The sequence below is a fragment of the Peromyscus maniculatus genome, chromosome 10 (genome assembly GCF_049852395.1).
Source record: "Peromyscus maniculatus bairdii isolate BWxNUB_F1_BW_parent chromosome 10, HU_Pman_BW_mat_3.1, whole genome shotgun sequence".
Taxonomy (NCBI): Eukaryota; Metazoa; Chordata; class Mammalia; order Rodentia; family Cricetidae; genus Peromyscus; species Peromyscus maniculatus.
Window position 1 is genome coordinate 61054980 of NC_134861.1, and position 19573 is coordinate 61074552.

General features: G+C 39.4%; 1 protein-coding gene across 3 annotated transcripts in view; it reads left to right on the forward strand.

Annotated features, from left to right (window-relative positions):
* Ube2k (ubiquitin conjugating enzyme E2 K) overlaps positions 1 to 19573 on the forward strand; it is a 58355-nt gene that overhangs the window by 19966 nt on the left and 18816 nt on the right. For 2 of the 3 annotated variants that reach the window (XM_006974610.4, XM_076546348.1), the window contains 2 exons: positions 9739 to 9832; positions 17265 to 17323. In XM_006974610.4, coding sequence (XP_006974672.1) covers positions 9739 to 9832; positions 17265 to 17323 — 153 coding nt within the window. Of the gene's footprint in view, positions 1 to 9738; positions 9833 to 17264; positions 17324 to 19573 lie in introns of those variants that run through there. The other variant, XM_015993445.3, reaches the window with a different exon arrangement.

Genomic DNA, 19573 nt, shown 5'->3' on the forward strand with positions numbered 1-19573 from the left:
CAGGCTGGCCTCACAGAGATCCTCCTGGCTCTGCCTCCCAAGTGCTGGGATTTAAAGGTATGTGCCACCAACGCTGGGCGATAATGATTTAAGAATTTATTGATCTAGAATTCTGGAATCAAGAAAATTGTATCAGGTATGATGGTGCATACTTTTAATCCTATTTACTGGGATGCAGAGGCATAAGGGTCCCAAGTTAAAGGCTAACTTAGCGAGACTCTGTCACAAAATAGAAAATGGCTCTGGGGGAGTCAGCTCAGTGTAGTACTTTTGCCCAACACATTAGACTGTACCTTCAGCATGATAGTTACTCTAGTGCTAAAAATGTCCCCCTTCATTTTTTTATTACTCTGGGTCAGTGTATATTGTCAGAATCAAACTACAGTAGACTGTTGACTCAGATTTATTTCTTAAAGTCTGAGAACAAGATCCCAGAGTTTCTTAGAAGTTTGAAACAAGATGCCCCTGGTAAGGACCCTCTTGGCCTGTAGTTGTCCACCTTTAGGTTTGTCCTTATTTGGAGAGGGGAGAGGAAGCTCTTGGTTTCTCTTGTAAAGGTAATCCCCAGTATTGCAAAAATCCAGGGCTGCTACACAGAGAATGTGTTGGGTGTTGTACACTTTTTTTTTTAACTTAACAACTTACAAACTTTTAGGGACTGTCTTAGTCAGTGTTCTGTTGCTGTGAAGAAACAACACAGTAAGCAACTCTTAGAAAAGGTTTTTCCCCTAAGTGGTTAAGAGCACTTGTTGCTCTTTTAGAGGACCTGGGTTTAGCCCCTAGCACCCACGTGGTGGCTCACCACCATCTGTAACCATCCAGTGCCCTCTTTTGACCTCTTTGGGCATTAGGCAAGCCCATGGTGCACAGACAAGCATGTTGGTAAAACCCTCCTACCCATAAAATCAAATGAGTGGTGTAAGTGGTACTCTCCTATGGTATTACCATAAGTCATTTCAAGTCTCCTTGAACTTCTTCTAATTGTGACCTATTACCCAAGTACATAAGTATATATAATAGGTATAATAATCAAACATTTACTGGTAATACATACTAAACAGTTTTAGAAATGAGATCCTGACTAAAAAGAAAACCCACAACCAAAACTGATCAACAAAACAAAACAAACAAAAGACCCCCAAGACGAGAGTAAAGTGTGGTAGCACACATAATTAGTCCCAGTATGAGAAGCAGAGGCAGGTAGGTCTCTGAGTTCAAGGCCAGCCTGGTCTACAGAGACATGGAGGGCTACACAGAGAAGTCCTGCCTCAAAAAACAAAAGAACAATAACAAAAACCCCAGCCAAACAAAACACCACCAAAGCATGTGCCCCCATGCTTCGCTTGAGCAGCAAGGACTTTTACCCATGACTGGTCTTGTCTTTACCCATACACCTTTGTTTTCTTCTTAAGGAGGAGGTGGCCTCAGCATCTTGCTTTACAGTCCTGGCTGTCCTTTTATTTCCAATGATGCCTCTGTTTCTGCTTTGAGATTTTATGCTTATTTGATTAAGGGTTAGTCAGTGTTGACTCTTTGCTGTGTGTCTGCAGATGTCAGGATAAGATTTTCTCTCATGCGTTGTTTTTGTCTCATTGTCATCTTTGGAGTTCCTTAGACTGTTCTTTTTTGTTTGTTTTGTTTTGTTTTTGAGACAGGTTTTCTCTGTGTAACCCTGGCTGGCCTGCAACTCAGAGATCCACTTGCCTCTGGTTCCTAAGTACTGGGACCAAAGACATGTGCCACCACCGCCCAGTGTTTATACCGTTCTTAATAAGTTAGAGGTATGTAAACGGTTGTCACACAGGAGCCTGCTGATGGTAAGGTGTTCTGGGGGAGAACTGCTCTGTCATTCTGTGGATGGGTTTCAGTCTGTACTGAAGCTGTGTACCTCGCTTGTTACCTTTCCTACTGCTGCTTTTGTTTTCCCCTCTTTAGGTAAGACTGGAAGGCTAGAATTGGCCGTAGTTGGGTATTTTTCTTGCCTCTGGGGAGACTGTGGTGCAACGTTTCTCTTGATGGTGGATCTTGTTTAAGGACAGAATACTGTGGACTTACAATATAGCCACCTTTTTCTTCCCCTGATGGAGTTCTTTTCATACGTCATTTCGAGGACCAGTGTTTGAGGAAAAGACAGATAACTTGGGAACTTCCTAGGAGTTTTTAATTGCTCATACTTTTGCTCACTTATGCCTCCAGTAATGCATCCATCACTATAGAGCTACAAATTGGTGTGACTTCCCACAGAGAACATCATGAGATTGTGCTCTGGTAATTTGTGATCTCTATTTTTCTGCCTCTCCAGTTTGAGGGACAGCAATTTGCTCTGTGCCTTGTGCTGTTGACTTTCAGTTTGTTGAGCTTGTTGCTGTTTCCTTTTTGAGGGGCTGAGGATTGAACCAGAGGGTTTTGTGCATATGTAGATCCCACTCCCATTCCTGTGCTTGTCTTCTAGTGGGAGTGATGACTTCCAAACATTTTAGGTCAGAAGACACAGCACATGTACAGTGTGAGAATATGCATGCACACAAATGGAACCCAGGGGACAATCTAGGTATCAGTCTTCAGGTTTTTATGTATTTATTTTGGAGACAAGGTCTATCGTTGGATAAGAAGTTGGTAAGTGCCTAGGCGGGGTGGCCTGTGAACTTGAGGGAGCTACTCACCTCTGCCTCCCCAGTGCTGGGAGTCCTTGAACTTCTAAGGCAAGCCCTTTACAGACTGAACTGTCTCTCCATCCTCTCTTGGTTTACTTTTATTCCAGTGCCTCTGTTGGTTTATTCCTTTGAATTATGTGATAATCCTTGAAGCTATCCTTCAGTTGTTGGATTTTGAGATTATTGTCTTTTTGTTATTATTTTTTCTGCTGTGATTTGCATAATTATTACAGCTTTTAAAAAAAATTGTAATGAATGATATTTTAGCTGTTTTATAGGACTGGGAATGTTGGATTAAATAGGGCAACTAATTTTATAGTGTTATAGTTCACCATATTATTGATTTTGTTTTTTAAAATTTTTAAATTTTTAAGTATTTTATATGTAGGAGTGTTTGCCTGAATGTATGTATGTATGTATGTATGTATGTATGTATGTATGTATGTGTGTGTATGTATGTGTACCAATCCTCTGGAACTGGAGTTACAGATGGGTGTGAAAACCACCACGCTGTGGGTGCTGGGAACCGAACATGGAGAGAATCAAGTGTCATATCTCTGAGCCATTTTGCCAGTCCCTTTTGTGTGTTTTTGTTTTGTCTGTTTTATTTTTTAAATTTAAAAAATTTTTTGAGGCAGGGTTTCTCTGTAACAGCCCTGACTGTCCTGGAACTTTCTTTGTAGACCAGGCTGGCCTCACAGAGATCCACCTGCCTCTCGTGAGCCACCACTGCCTGGTACAACTTGTTCTTAATAATAGGTTTGCCTGTCCTCACTTTCCTACCATGTCTTATTCCCTTAGTTTCATATCAACTCTTCTTTGGGAATATTACATGCCTCGTGCTTCAGAATTAAAAGTGGATTTGTTTAGGGATTATAGATGTTATTCTTGTAGAATTCCTGTTATCATGATCAAGAACCCCTGTCATCATGTATCATGATCCCCAGCACCAAAAACCATACCAAAACAAAAAATTGATATAAAAATCGTGGCTTATTCCTAAGTCATTGAGATTAGTAAATGAGAGGTAAGCAATGTGTGCTGTGGAATTGTGTATTACATTTTAAGAAAATAATGGTGAATGAAAAACCGAGACCATGTCTGCTTGAAGGTATGGTGGAGGAGGGGGTTTATTGTAGACACGATGGACCTGGAAGGGTCCGGCTGAACGTCCCCAGCAGATTGAACCAGGCCATGAGATGAAAGGGGGTGGAGAGAGAGCGAGCAAGAGAAGGGAGGGACAAGGGGAGAGGCTGCCAAGAAACCAGGAGGGCACACAGCCAAAATATTGTTGTATAGGGAAGAGAAGGTGGGGGAAGGGAAGCGAAGCCCAGCTCCTGGGAGGGAGAGGTTTAGGGTAGGGGTGGGGTGAGACTTGTTGGGAGGAGCCACAGGTCCTGAGTGAGACTTGTCCTGGCTTTCTTTGAAACTTAACGAATGGTAGCTGCTAAGCTTGTGGAGAGTCAAATCCTTCTCTTCCCTTTTCCTTGCCTCGGTTTGCTGGTGCGCTTCCTCTTCCTCTCAGACAGGTTCTCATTCCGTAGCCGAGGCTGGCATAGAATTCACCGGCCAGCCCAGTGTGGCTTCAGCTGACCAGCAGTACTCACTCTTGTGCCAGCTTCCCGAGTGCTTGGGATTGTGAGTGGGAACTAGCCTGCCCATCCTAAGTTAGTAATTTCTTTATTTTATTTCTGACCTTTTTTTTTTCCCCTTTCAAGACAGGGTTTCTCTTTGTAACAGCCCTGACTGCCTGGAACCTGTTTTGTAGACCAGGCTGGGATTAAAGGCATTTGTCACCAACACTTGGTTTAAATTAATAATTTCTTTATATCAGGGCTGGAGGGATGTAACTCCGTGGTAGATGTTACCTACCACTCTAGTTGGAGTGAACCTTCAGAGAATGTAGCCTAAAAATAGGTGGATTTAAGTCTCATGAAATAGCCACCTTTATTCAGGACAGTTTATATTCTGAGGGTATTTGGAGGGTCAAGCAAGGTCATTTTAGCAAAGTTCACATGAATTCAAGCTTTATGCAGTCACTAGGACAACCTCTGCTTGGAAACATCTGAATAATAAAAGTAACATCATGGGTAATCTGAAGTAAACCCACTCTTATTTACCACACCTGGGAGGGGCACAAAAGCATATTCCAAGAACAACTCATGTATTGGAGGCACAGAGGTCTTTCTTAGAAACTCTCAGAATCTTCACACAGCTTCATTCATAGACTTGTGTTCTGACAGGAGAACTGGACTCCCATGCCCATATAGTTGTCTTGTCTCCCTCCCTATCTTCCATCCTCTCTTTTATTCATTTATTCGTTCGTTCGTTCGTTCGTTCGTTCGTTCGTTCGTTCGTTCGTTCGTTCGTTCGTTCGTTTGTTTAATTTTATTTTTTAAGACAAGGTTTCTCTGTACCGTTGGCTGACCTGGAACTCGCTTTGTAGACCAGGCTGGCCTTGAACTCAGAGATACATTTGCCTCTGCCTCCATGTGCTAAGATTAAAGGCAAGCACCACCTCGTTTGGCCTCTTGTTTTTATTGTATGTCTATACCTGTTTTGCCTGCAGGTATGTGTGTGCACCACCTGCACAGCTGGTGATGTTAAGGCTCCTGGAAGTCGAGTTAGAGACAGTTGAGAGACACCCTGTGGATGCTGGGAACTGTGATCTTAACCCTGAGCTATCTCTCCAGCAGCATATCCCAACCCCCTTTTAAGATCTCTGTCCATGCAGTTCCTCTGGATGGGAATTTGATGTGTAGGTAGACCGGGATGGCCCTGAACTTAAGGTGATCCTTATACTTCGGCATCCTTAATGCTTAGGATTATAAATATGTACTACCTTGTCAGCTTGATATTTAGCTTAAAATTTCATTTTAGAATAAATGCAAGCAAGGTATATTTGAAAATTTTTACTTTTAAAAAATAAAATAAAAAATGGGGCTAGAGAGATAGCTTAGTAGTTAATAGCACATGCTCTTTTAATTCTCTGCACCTACATGATGTCTCACCCTGTAATTCTATTCCAGGGGATCCAGTGGCCTCTTTTGACCTCCATGGGCACCAGACAAGCAAGTGGTACACAGGCATTTATGTACTCATAGTACCCATACTCATAATAACAAATACAGTATTTATGGGCTAGTGATGTATCTCAGCTAGGTAGAGTGCTTACCATAGCATTTGCAAAGCCTTGCTTTGATCCTCAATACCACGTGTGCATGGTGGCACATAATCAGAATCCCAGCACTTAGTAGGCTGAAGCAGAAGATTGCCACAGGTTTGAGGTTGGCCTGGTCTGCATAGAGAGACAGAAAGAACAGTGATAGCACACATTGCTACTTACACTTAGCAGTGCTGTGTCAAGGATTGCTTTCTGTACTGTTTTTTTTCCTTATCCCTGAAAATGTATTAGACATGTCTCAACCCTTTTTTGGGGGTAAAGGAAGGGTGGTGTTAGCTTTAAGCTACAGCCATGCTCTGTATACCTATTCCCAGCCTAGAACTACATTGCATTTTACATGTTTTTTTACTATCTTAATTTTACATTTGTGTGTACATGCACATGTGGGTGCAGGGAGATTAAAGGACAACTTGTCTTGATATGTGGGTTGTTGGTTCTCCTACCACATGGGTTGTAGAAATTGTCACTGTTGGTGTCAACTCCCTTTACTTACTGAACCATGTGGCTGGCCTTCTTTTCCTTTTTCCTCCAGTTTCTCCCCCTCGATTTCCTCCTTTTGAGACAAAGTCTCATGTAGTCTATCTAGGCTGGCATCAGATTTGCTGTGTAGCCAAGGATGACCTTCAATTTCTGATATTTCTCCTTCCACCTCCCTAGTTTTGCGGTCACAAGTCCAGCCAGGATTTCATGCCTTCTAGGCACCCTTACCAACTGATTCTGCACTTTCTCGTTAGCAGTAATGTTCACCTAGCTTCATATAGATTATCTTAAACGTTCTCTGCTGCTTTGCTCTATTTTAATAATTACATTGTTTACTAGGGGCTGTGTCTTTTACTCATCCCTCCCCCTGCTTTTTGCTGTCCTGGGACTTGCTATGTAGCTTCAAACTCAAGAGGTGCCTGGCCATCTATTTTGTGCTTAAGCATTAGTAATGCTTTGTAGATCCAAAGGAGAATCAGAAAAACCGAGACTAGAACTCCTGCCTTGTGCTGAACTATTAGAAGAAGGTTATAGAAAAACAAATTTGCAGTTATCCTCACTAAAGTTGAAGTGCCCAAATACCACACTTCAGGGGTTTGTGTAAATGCTGCAGCCTCTGACTGATGTACTTTTCATGGGTAACATGTTGTTTTTCATTTTTAGAATACCATATATTAGTCTGGTAGCAGAACTGAGAAGTAAGTTGTAAAATAAGGTTTTGTAGCTGGGTGGTGGTGGTGCACACTTTTAATTCTAGCACTCGGAGGCAGAGGCAGGCGGATCTCTGAGTTGGAGGCCAGCCTGGTCTACAGATCGAGTTCCAGGACAGCCAGGACTGTTACACAAAGAAATCCAAACAAAACCCAAATAAACAACAACAAAAACCAAAACCAAAACAAGACTTTGTAATCAAAGGTTTGGAGATATTGTTAAGCAAAGGGTAATGATGGAGTGTCTGTTTAGGTAACTTACTTCCTCTGAGATAAATACTGGTGATGTCTTCCCTCACGTGCCCAAAGACCCTGGGATTGATTCCGAGCACCACTACTGTTCCCCTTTTAAAAACAACAACAACAACAACAACAAAAGATATGAAATACAGAAATAGTAAAATTGATGTTATCAAAATGATTGTGAGATATAAATTCTCTTTATAGTAATAAAATTGATAGTTATGGATTCAGTGACATACCCTGAACTACTAACACGAGTCAGGGACAGAGCAGGATTCAGCACATGTTTGAAGAGGCCATGCCTTTTCTAGGGCTGTTGTCCATGTTTCCTAATGTTCCTGAGTCACACACATATTTTTAAGTTAGGATGTGGGGGTAGTGGGAGGTTTGGATTGTGAAATAATTGGATGTTTAAATCAAACTGTAAAACTCTAAAGAATAATTAACTTAATAGAAAAATTGAGTTTTGAAAAATCCTAGTTTTAACTTTCCATTACATTTCTGTAACTTTTCTTTTTAGTTATCTGATAAAGACCCTACTCGAGACCGTGTAGAATGCTTCTTTATAATGGGATTCATCATGGTGGTGGTAGTTTCTGGATTCATCATGGTGGTGGTAGTTTCTTGAGTTGATTTAGTAAATTCTTCATACACTAGTAGTCTTTTTTTTCTAGAGTGAAAGAAAAGATCCATTATTTTTCCCTCTGAATTATAATATGGAGGTGATGTGGACAGATAGAAGGACAGGTATAAAAATTAATAATTATTTACTTAGTATTTTACTAACCAGAGAATTGGAATAGTTGTAAGAAAAGAAATTTTCTAATTTATTATCTTCTCTTTCCCTTTCAAAAACTTGACTCTAATTAGATTCTTTAGTCCTGCAACATTTTATCATTGTTTACTTCGTTTTACACAGAAGTAGTTTGATTGTGGATGCCATGTAGTGATTTTTGAAAGCACTAATGATTTACAAGATACTGTTTCGCTTAAAAATCTTAGTGGGAGAAATGAAGTGTATGAAGTTAATACTTATGGTTGCTTGAATTGTTTGGCAAAACTCGGTGCCTCCAGTTTTAACTCTTGTACATAATGGACAGAGTGCTTTTTACTTTACTAAAATACATATTTTTGCCTCCACCACCACAATTAAAAAAGAGTTCTAATTTCCTAGGATACAGGAAGAAGCTTCTCATGTATATTTATCATTAATAATCTTTTAACAAAATATTTTGGAAAAATGAGATACTGTCATCTTAGACAACAGGTTATGAAAGAAACCATTACCAATTAGAATGCATAAAAGTCATTTTTTTCATCCTGTGCTTTTATTAAAATACTATGAGTGAGGAAAGCTTAGAAACCTGGATTTTGAGTTATATGCTGTTTCTATGCTAAAAATATTTACTAGACAAAACAGTAAAACTGGTTGATGGTTTCTGTCAGAGGTGAAAAGAAGACACTAAAGGCCTTAAACAGTATTCATTCCTGCTGTTCCATCCATCCAGAAGGTGCTCACCAAAACCAACAAGCTCGCTGTTGGATCTTTGTGAAGCTTGCTTTCATACATGTAGGCATGTTACTTACATAAAAATATGGAATTCAAATAAAAAAACCTATACATTAGGTCTTTAGTTTTAAATTAAGAAAACTGGTAAATTAAGAGTGTTCGGTATGTAGTGCAATAAAATAACAAGAAAAGCATAAGATGGTAATGAAGAGAGCTTATATGCAGGCAGGTAGATCCTTTAGAAGAGAATGCTTATGTAAATCACATTGGGTGTGGTTCTGAATTATTTAAAGTTACCATGGCTCTTGAGGATGGTGTGTCACAAGGTTATGAAAAATACTTTAAGATCATTAAGTGCAAATAGATTTAGGTAAGTTAAAAGTAGGTTTGTTTTAGTTAGAAGATAGTTGTCATTGAAGTCAGAAAAATAAGTTGAGGGCATTAGCAGATTCTAGTAATGAATTTTGGCTTTTACCATAGAAAAGAATGCTATGCCTAGAGTGTTTATCATTGCGGTGGGTGGTATAGTAATTTAACCAGTTTATCAGATATCTAAGAGTTGTTATGATTAATTCAAATGAGAGCTAAATGGCTTTTACTGAACCATCCATTTTCTTGGGATTGGGCAGAGACAGTGTAGAGACAAAGTATCTTAGCAGTCCACTGTGGATAAATAGCATGCACTGAATTGGCCAACAGAGTAATTTGTCTGTAAGAAAATTCTTACAAGGTCAACAAGCATTTGTGCTCTTGTTCAAACTGGTACTAGTTTATTAAAAATATCGAAGTTAAAATATGTTTATTTAAATTTTTTTTAGATTTTTAGAAAAGTTTTGACTTGTTTTACTAAAGTAGATAATCAAACATGAAAAATGGGTTTTTTAACATAGGTAATATTTTAATTTAGACTTTCTTCTTGCTGGTATAACTAACATTTATTTTCTGTTTATTTTTAAGACGAGCAAAAATCAAATTAAAGTAGATCTTGTAGATGAGAATTTTACAGAATTAAGAGGAGAAATAGCAGGACCTCCAGACACACCATATGAAGGCAAGTACTTTTTTCTGTATCAAAATATTGTGCATATTAGACCTTGTCTGAAAGATTGAGTCAGAGTAATCTTGAGCATCTATCTATAAAACTCATGTTTGGCTTAGGGTATACTACAGTTTATAAGATGATAAATTTTGACACCTAACTGGACTGTTTTTTTGGTTTTTGGGTTTTGGGTTTTTTTAACTGAGTTTTAACAGATTTAAAAAAAAAATTTCTCAAATACATTTTGTAGAGCCAGGTTACAGGTTACATAGGCTAGAATTTAACATTCCATATGTCTTATTCTGCTATGCTTCTTTCTTTATCTTGTCAATTCTGTTGTTTAAAGTAGCCACACATTTTATAGCATAACAGGATTAAATATAGAATGTTAAGCCTTGAACTTAGATATACTCAAATACCCTTGATATGATTAATAACAGACCTTGTCTTAACATTTTGACTAATAAGATGTTGGTTTTGCTTTTAAAGCTCTCCCTCCCTATCATTTTTTACTTGGTCACGTAATTATATAGATTTTCAGGACTTAATTTTCTTTATTTAAAACCACTTGAGTGATTATTTTAAAACATACAAAAAAGAAAATAGCTTTGCTGATTTCCATATTCATAATTATGCCTTTTAGCTCTTTACTTTAGAACCTGGAATTAAGTATGATAAAGGAAGAACATGTAGTATTTGGATTTCTTAGACAAATCTTCATTAACATGTATTATTGCAAGTTTGGGTCATGTAGGAGAAGCATGGCTTTGGCATATTGCATAATAACTGTTCAGGTATTTGTTTAATAGAAAGCATTTGGCCTTATGTGATAGCTCTTCCTTGTAAAAGCACTCCATGCATTTTCTCATTCAGTTTTCTCCTAACCATACAAGGTAAGTATACTAACCCCTGTTTAATAGACAAACTTGAGTTTAGAGATCAGTCATTTGTCTAAGGTCAAACATCTGAAGTGGAACAGTTGGGGGGGGGGGGCTTTGCTTGCCTTTGGCTTCAAAGCCTATGCTTTTAAATGACTTTCTGCTTTTGAGGAAATCAGGATTCCCAAGGATTAGAAGTGGTGCTGATGGCTTCCCTAAAGGTCGTGCTCTCAGTAATCTGTAGTGAAGTTCAGAAGAACTCAACATTGTTGGCAAAGTTTCTTTTCCTTCAGAGATCCTGGAGCATCATTACAGTGTCACTATCAATTCTTGTTGTAGTTTGAGCTAGCCTCAAACTTGAAGCAGCCCTCCTGCTTCAGTTCTCTAAGTGTTGGGGTTATAGGTGTGAGCTACCCTTGCCTGACTTTCCTCTCTCTTCTCTCCCCCTATTCTCTCCTTGTCCTCTCAGGTTTTTTTGAGGCAGGTTCTCCTGGACCTAACCTGTCCTCAGACTGGCAGCTGAGCTTGAGGCTGGCTCTGAGCTGCTGCTGCTTCTCCCATTTTCCAGTTGCTGGGCTCCTGGGCACAACCCATATGCCCGGGGCACCAATTTTGACGTGTAAATGTTTTATATTGCTAAGTATTCCATACCTACTAATATGGCTGGCTTGTTGTACACCCCTCCTCTCCCGACACGGTCTCACTGTGGAGCTCTGGCTGTCCTGGAAACTCACTATGTAGACCAGGCTGGAGTTGAATTCATAGAGATGTGCTTGCCTCTGCCCCCCAAAGTGCTGGGATTAAAGGCGTGGACCACCACACCTGGCTCATTTAGTTCTTTTGACATCCATTAGAAGATTTTAATTACCTTATAAAAATCAAATGTCATAGCAGCAAATATTGTTTTGCTCTCTTAGCTTCTTTAATGGCAGGTATTGTAATTATGGTTTTTTTTTTTTTTTTTTTTTTTGTGGTACTAAGGATTAAATTCAAGGCCTTGTGTATGTTCCCAAGAAGTTATAAACTGATCTACATCCCTAACCTCATAATTGTTCCTGAAGTGCTTTTTGAGATTGTTCAGATATTTTTAAAATGCAAGAAATAGTATTATTCTAGAGCTCTCCAGCAAACTTACAATACACGGGGACCTCTTAGTCTCAGTGGATAGAATGTTTGTTACCTTATTAGCCATGTTTCATAAATAAATGAACTTGGAAAAAGTAGATAATATATATTTTTTCTTTCTTTTTTTAAAGATTTATTATTATTTTTAAATATATATTTATTTATTTATCATGTTGTTTATTTATTATGTTTACAGTGTTCTGCTTGCATGTATTCCTGCAAGCCAGAAGAGGGCACCAGATCTCATTACAGATGGTTGTGAGCCACCATGTGGTTGCTGGGAATTGAACTCAGGAACTCTGGAAGAACAGTCAGTGCTCTTAACCTCTGAGCCATCTCTCCAGCCCTATTTTTTCTTAATTAAGATAAAACATTCCATATTTGGTAAAACAAGTTATTTGTTTATTTCTGTAGCTGCTTTAAAATAAGACAATATTTTTTATTAGTTCTCTTATGATTTGGGGGCAAGTGCTTGAAGAGTAGATTATTTTAAGATCTTTTTATCATAAAACTGTTGAAGCAGTATTTGAAGAAAAGTACCATTTAAGTCAAGCTTTCCTTCTGCATATGAGCGCAGGTGAAAATCTGCTTTCCTGTGAAGGAAGGCAGCCTTGCTGTTGTGTTTTGAGGGTGAGTTTGTTGTTTGTTGTTTCCTTCCGATGCTTTCTTTTGGAGCTGAGATAGGCATCCTGGGCTTAGAACTCAGGGCCATGGCCTCCTGGAGAAGCTCTGACTGGGCTGTGGCCCCTCAGCCTGCTTTTGTTTGTGGTCTAACTTAAAGTCAAAGTTGACCTGTAAATACTCATCTGTATTATCATTAAAGAGTATCAGAGAGAACGAACATGGAAAATGCCCATATTGCATTTCACTTACTCCGGTTTCTTAACTTCCTTTTTTTAAGTAAATTTGTGGTAAAGAACTAATTTAGTTCTTTTGTCTCAAAGTTCTTTCAAATTGGTGACTAAATGGCGGTTCAGTAACTCTCCTCCTCCACCTCCTTTCTTCTCTTTGGAGGAAGTTAAAGCTCACCCTTGTCTCTCTGGACATAGTGGGCTCTCACTTGTATCCCTAGCATTGAGAGGCTGAGGAGTGCTCTGAATTCAGGGCTGCCCTAGGATACCTAAGTTCCAGAAATGAGTAGGCTATAGAGGATGTGTTTCAGCCCCACTCCCAGCTGACAAGATAGAAGAAGAAGTTGCTAAATGTTTAATAATTGGAAGCTATTAAAGTTGTGTGTATTGGCATGTCTGTACTTAGCTATTTAGGGGGGTGAGAAGAAGAGCTGAGCGTAAGAGTTTAAGGCTAGCCTAGGTAACATAGCAAGATCTGGTCTCTAAAGTGGCATAAAACATAAATAGAATAAAAGCTATTCCTCAAGAAGTAAATAAATTATATTGAAGGTCGTTGTGTATTCTGCTTATAAAAATGCCTTAGATGTTCAGTGATGGGGCCACTTGTATGACTGTGGGCCCTTGAGCTAGCTGAATACCCAGCATCAGTTAGCTGCTTTGATGGGCCGTGATGTTTGCACAGGAGAGATCACTTAGTGATGCACTTTCATATCCATTGTCCAAGCGGCAATTATTGTATGTCATGACTGATCCTACAGTGATTTTGTATGAAAGTTGTTGTCTAGGTCAAGACAACCCAATGTAATGTGGAGTAGAAACAGGATTTTGAGAACTCCACAATCTAACAGTATTTATATAATATCTCTGGGCTATTAAACTACTCCTGAAAATCGTGTTGAGCATTTAAGAAGGAAGAGCTTTGTGACAGATAAAGGTGAAGTTTAGTTAGAAGAGAGGCTCTTCGGGGAAGAGAAAGTCGTGTGTGTGTGTGTGTGTGTGTGTGTGTGTGTGTGTGTGCGCGTGCGCGTGTGCGTGTGTGTGCGTGTGTGCGTGTGTGTGCGTGTGTGCGTGCTGGAGCCACTTCCTCATGAGTATAGGCTGCGATTTTATTCTCACTTTAGTAATCGATTGAAAAAGGAAACAATGAGTCTACATATTATTCAAGCTAATTGCATTATACCTGTATTGGAATTGTCATTTATAATCCTTAATATAAGGGCCATCTCCATAGTTTCAAAATTCTTTTCAGTACCTTTCTCTTACCTGTCTTTACTTTCTTTTGTTGGGACTGGTTTTCTTTTTTTTTTTTTTTTTTTTTTGTGATATATATTTTTTATTTTACAATACCATTCAGTTCTACATATCAGCCATGGGTTCCCCTATTCTCCCCCCTCCCACGCCCTCCCCTTACCCCCAGCCCACCCTCCATTCCCATCTCCTCCAGGACAAGTCCTCCCCCGAGGACTGTGATCGACTTGGTAGACTTAGTCCAGGGAGGTCCAGTCCCTTCCTCCCAGACTGAGCCAAGTGTCCCTGCATAAGTTCCTGGTTTCAAACAGCCAACTCGTGGAATGAGCACAGGACTTGGTCCCACTGCCTAAATGCCTCCCAAACTGATCAAGCCAATCAACTGTCTCACCTATTCAGAGGGCCTGATCCAGCTGGGAGCCCCTCAGTCTTTGGTTCATAGTTCATGTGTTTCCATTCATTTGGCTATTTTTTTTTCAATAATTGAGTAAAACTGAAATTTATTATATGCCACAGTCGTCCTACGGACCTCCATGCTATATATATATAGCCTCTATGGTTCTATGGGTTGTGGTCTGATTGTTCATTTTATATCTAGAATCCACCAATGAGTGAGTACATACCATAACTGTCTTTCTGGGTTTGGGTTACCTCACTCAGGATGATATTTTCTAGTTCCATCCATTTGCCTGCAAATTTCATGCTTTCATTGTTTTTCTCTGCTGAGTAGTACTCCATTGTGTATATGTACCACATTTTTTTCATCCATTCTTCTGTTGATGGGCATCTAGGTTGTTTCCAGGTTCTGGCTATTACAAATAGTGCTGCTATGAACATAGCTGAGCATGTATCTTTATGGTGTGAATCCTGCTTCTGCCTCTTGAGTGCTGGGATTAAAGGTGGGCACCACCATGCTTTATTATTAAGTATTTTTATGGGTATAGATGTTTTGCCTGATGAATGTCTGTGCACCATGTATGTGCCTGGTGCTCAGGGCTTCAGATCCTCTGCCAGTGGAGTCATAGGCTGTTGTGAGCCACCACGTGGGTGCTGGGTACTGAACTTGATTCTTCTGCAAGAACAAGTGCTTTTAACTGCTGAACCATACATATATCCATCCCTCAAGCTTTACATAATATACTCAAATGTCTTAATATAATATTCTTTATATTTCACTTTTTCCATGTGTTCTTGATTCAGATTCTTGTTCAGTTCATTTATCATTCAATAGAGGGGACTCTACCAAAAGGAATTTAAGACAAAACAATTGAATCAGAAAGCTTGTAAAGATGCAGAACAATGTTGCATTTCTGTAGTCACAGCACTTGGAAAGCTGAGGCAGACCTGCAGGTTTAAGGCCAGCCTGGGCTAGAGAGTGAGACCTTGGATTTGCCTGGGAGGGGGGGGGGGTTGCTTACAGAACCTAGTATTGTGAAATGCTCTTTGTTTTTTTCTGAGATGCACATGCATACTTTCACAACAGTGGAGAAAGGTAGATTTGATAGGACCCCTGATGTACTGACAACAGTTCCCTGCTTAACATTTATCAAGAGCTGATTGGTTGATGATAATAATGCCACTAGCACACTTCTTTTAGTTTTCCGAGACAAGGTTTTTCTGTGTAGCTCTGGCTGTTCAGGCTGGCCTGAAACTCACAGAGATCCTTTGCCTCCAAGTGCTGGGATTAAAGGCATGTACCACCACTGCCTGGCCGACTAGCGTACTTCTTACTATACGTTACTTTTCACATGAGTATGAAAGAATAATATTGTAATGAAATCTCTAATTAAGTGATTCAGTAACATGGCTAGTTTTTTTAAAAATCTAGTTTATACCTTGATTATTAATAGAAAAATCACCTCGTTTCATGTGTATTTCAGTAGCACAGTTTTATTTCCTGTTTTTTAATAGCAAATCTTTCATGTTAGTGGGTCAGGAAATCTAGAACTGGGAGGTTAATTAGAGGTAGAATTTTGGGGAGCAGGAGAGAGGTGTGTTTAAGGCAGGCTGGCCTTGAATGCTCTGCTCTAGGTCAGTAGGGGTTTGAATCAGGAGATCTTCTAGTCTTCCCATACCAAGGTAACTTTAAAACCAAACAGAAAGTTGCTTTCTGTTTACATAAATTATTGCCAGTTAGTACTTTGTAATATCTTGGAAGAATATAGTGTTGAGCTTGTTTATTCTTTTGTTTTGTTTTTTTCCCATTTTTTTAAATTAAAAATTTTTTATTCATTTTACATACCAATCAAAGATCCCTCTCTTCCCTGTTTTGTTCTTTTAAGCAAAATGTTGACATCTAAGTTAGGGACACAAGTTGATTCTTTTAGTTTTGTTCAAGACAGTTCTTATGTAGCCCAAGCTAGTCTTGAACTTTCTGTGAAGCCAAGGTTGGCCTTGGATTTCTGGTTCTCCTCTCCCCTCCCCTCCCCTCCCCTCCCCTCCCCTCCCCTCCCCTCCCCTCCCCTCCCCTCCCCTCCCCTCCCCTCCCCTCCCCTCCCCTCCCCTCCCCTCCCCTCCCCTCCCTCCCCTCCTCTTCTCTTCTTCTCCTTTCCTTTCCTTTCTTTTCTTCTCCTCTTCTCTTCTCTTTTTTCTTTTCTTTTCTCCTCCCTCCCTCCCTTCCTCCCTCCCTCCCCCCTCCCCCCTCCCTTCCTTTCTCTTTTTTTCCTCCCTGAGACAGGGTTTCTCTTTGTTGCCCTGACTGTCCTGGAATTCACTCTGTAGACCAGGCTGGCCTCGAACTCACAGAGATCCCCCTGCCTCTGCTTCACTAGTACTGGGATTAAAGGAGTGTGCCACCACCGTCCAGTGGTTCTCTTCTTTCTATACTATTCAAGTGCTGGGGTTACAGGTATGTCGCCCCTTGCCCCACTTAGGGGCATGAATGGAAAGGTCGAGACTTTGGAGAGAACTAGTTAAGAGAGTTTTCCTTCTGTTAATGACATATCTCTGTCCTTTGTCTCTGCTGTGTGTCCTGTAATTCCTTGCCTCCCTCCTTTTTTTAAACCTTCTGTTTCCTGTTGGTATCTCTTACCAGGTGGACTAGAGAAAATAAGACCTGAACCTTATGCTACTAATTAATAATAAAATATTTGACATTGGTTTGTCTATAGAGTTAATGTATTTTTGTGTCTCTAGTTCTGTTACTGCTAATTAATATAATTATATACAGTGAAAGTTTTCTATGCTTTATTCTTATAAAATTATAACTGATTATTTTATTTTGGAATTCTAATTTTCTCAGCACTCAATACAAAATAGATATTTTGAAACAGTCTTTCAGTGTATTTGGTTTCACATATTTGAGTCAATCATTCTCAATTTTGTTTTTTCCTTTTTTTTTAGGTGGAAGATATCAACTAGAGATAAAAATACCAGAAACATATCCATTTAATCCCCCTAAGGTATTGTAAGCCTGCTTTTGTGCATGGAGTTTGAAAATATTTTATATTTTTGACTCACCTTATTAATATATGTATATCAATATATTTCACTTCCAGCATTCTGAGTTAATGTGACTAAATTTAATAGACCAGATTTCAGGCACTGGTCAATGGTTTGCTTCTGAAATTAGAGTGGAAAGCAGAGTTTACTAAAGGTAGCCGTTGATGACTGTATATTGAAGTACAATGTGTATCTCATAAGGGCCCAAGTACTAGCTTCAGAAAAATAGCTAGATTATTGATTTAGAGAGAGCTTCTTTCTTGTTTTAAATAAATGTTTAAAGAAGTATATTCCACTCATTTAGGAATTATTTGAGGATCAAGGATTAGCTAGCTCATTGCTAGAGCACTTTCCTTGCATGTGCTAGGCCTTGGGTTCTATTTGAATTACTGCCAAAAAGAAAAACCCCAAACAAATTACAACAAATAACAAACTAAGAAAATGCATAAAGTGTGCAAGGAATTTATCAGGAAGATTTCCACTCTGCTTTTATGGAGCTCACCTTGTAGAAGGGAAAAGCCATTATTTTAACTGTGATGAGTATTGAGAAAGAATGGACCAAAAAGTCCATTACTCAAGGACTGTATGTAACAAGGAAACCCAGCCTAATACAGAGTAATACATCTTTGTAAACTGTGCCCAACGAATACTTCTTTTTTAGCTTTCATTTAAAAAAAAATAGATTTATCTGCTCTTATTTATTTGGGCAGAATCTTACCACGTAGACCAGGCTGGCCTTGAAATCAGAGATCTGCCTCCAAGTGCTGGGTTAATAATTTAATGGGTTTATTTATTTTTATTTTTAATTGTATATCTCTGTGTGCATATGGAAGAGCAGACACCTAAAGAGTCCAGAAGAGAACTTACCTGAGTCCCTTGGAGCTAGAGTTAAAGGCGGTTATGAGCTGTCTCCTGAGGCTGGCAGCAAAACATGGCTCCTTTACAAGAGGAGCAGATGTCTTTGATTTTTGTTTTGCTTTGCTTTGTTTCGTTTTTAAATGGGTTTTGAGTGTTTGTCCTGCATATATGCCTGTGCACTGTGTGATCCAGTGAGCACAGAGGCCAGAAGAGGGCCTTCCCTGGTCCTGGAGTTACAGATAATTGTAAGCTGCCATGTGGTTGCTGGGAATCAAACCTGGATTCATGGAAAGAACAGCTAGTGCTCCTAATCTCCAAGCCATCTTGATAGCCCTCCATGAAACGTTTGAACCTCTGAGCCGACCCTCTACCCTTCTCCCCCACTATTTTGAGACAGTGGGTCACTGTGCAACTCTGACTTGTCTGGAACTCCCTGTGTAGATAGACCATGCTGGCCTCAGGAACTTCCAGAAATCCAACTGCCTCTGACTCCCAGATGCTGGATGTCAAGGCTTTCCTGGCCTGTAGTTTTTGTTCTTAAAGGTATTTATGTGGATGCATGTGAATATGAATATGTGTATGAAGTGTGTATGGGTGCCCATGAGACTAGAAGAAGGTATCCCTTATAGTTAGAATCTGGATACAAGCAGTTCTGAGACTTTGTAAGCTGCCATTTGTAGGTGCTGAGAACTGAACTTGGGTCCTGGAAGAGCAAGAAATGCTCTTAAATAAAGAGTTGTTCCCCATCTCATTAGTATTTTATAAAATTTATATAATGCTAACATAATGAGTACCAATTCATGTATTGAATATGTGTCTTTCAGTGGCATTATTACTTCTGTATTTTATCTATAGCTTTTAATAGTTGAATGTCCTTGATCAGCATATCATAGCAGCTGAAATGTTCTGGAATGTATCACTTAACCTCTTGGTTGTTTCTACTTAAGAGTGGATAAGAACCTGTAACCTCAACCCCTGGAGATTAAGGCCCTCTGGCGCTGTACCAGAAACCTCTTGAAAACAAAACCAAAATGTACACAGCACCAAAATACAAACAGGAATTAATATGGTAGTGAAACTTGCAGGTTGAATATTTTTCGTTCATTGTTTTTTGTTGCTGTGGATTGGACCTATAGCCTTGTGCACATTAGACTACTTCTTGGCTTCACCTGCAGTGTTCCAGGATGAGTGTGGAGCTCTGTTGCTCTGTTGCTCATGTACATCTCACTTTTGAGAGGGAAGGGAGTTTGCTTTTCTTTTTGTAATGGTGGTAAAATATAGTAAAATAAAATTGACCAATTTAACCCTTTAATTGGTTGAGACAAAGTAGCTGTCTATGTACTGAGGATGAC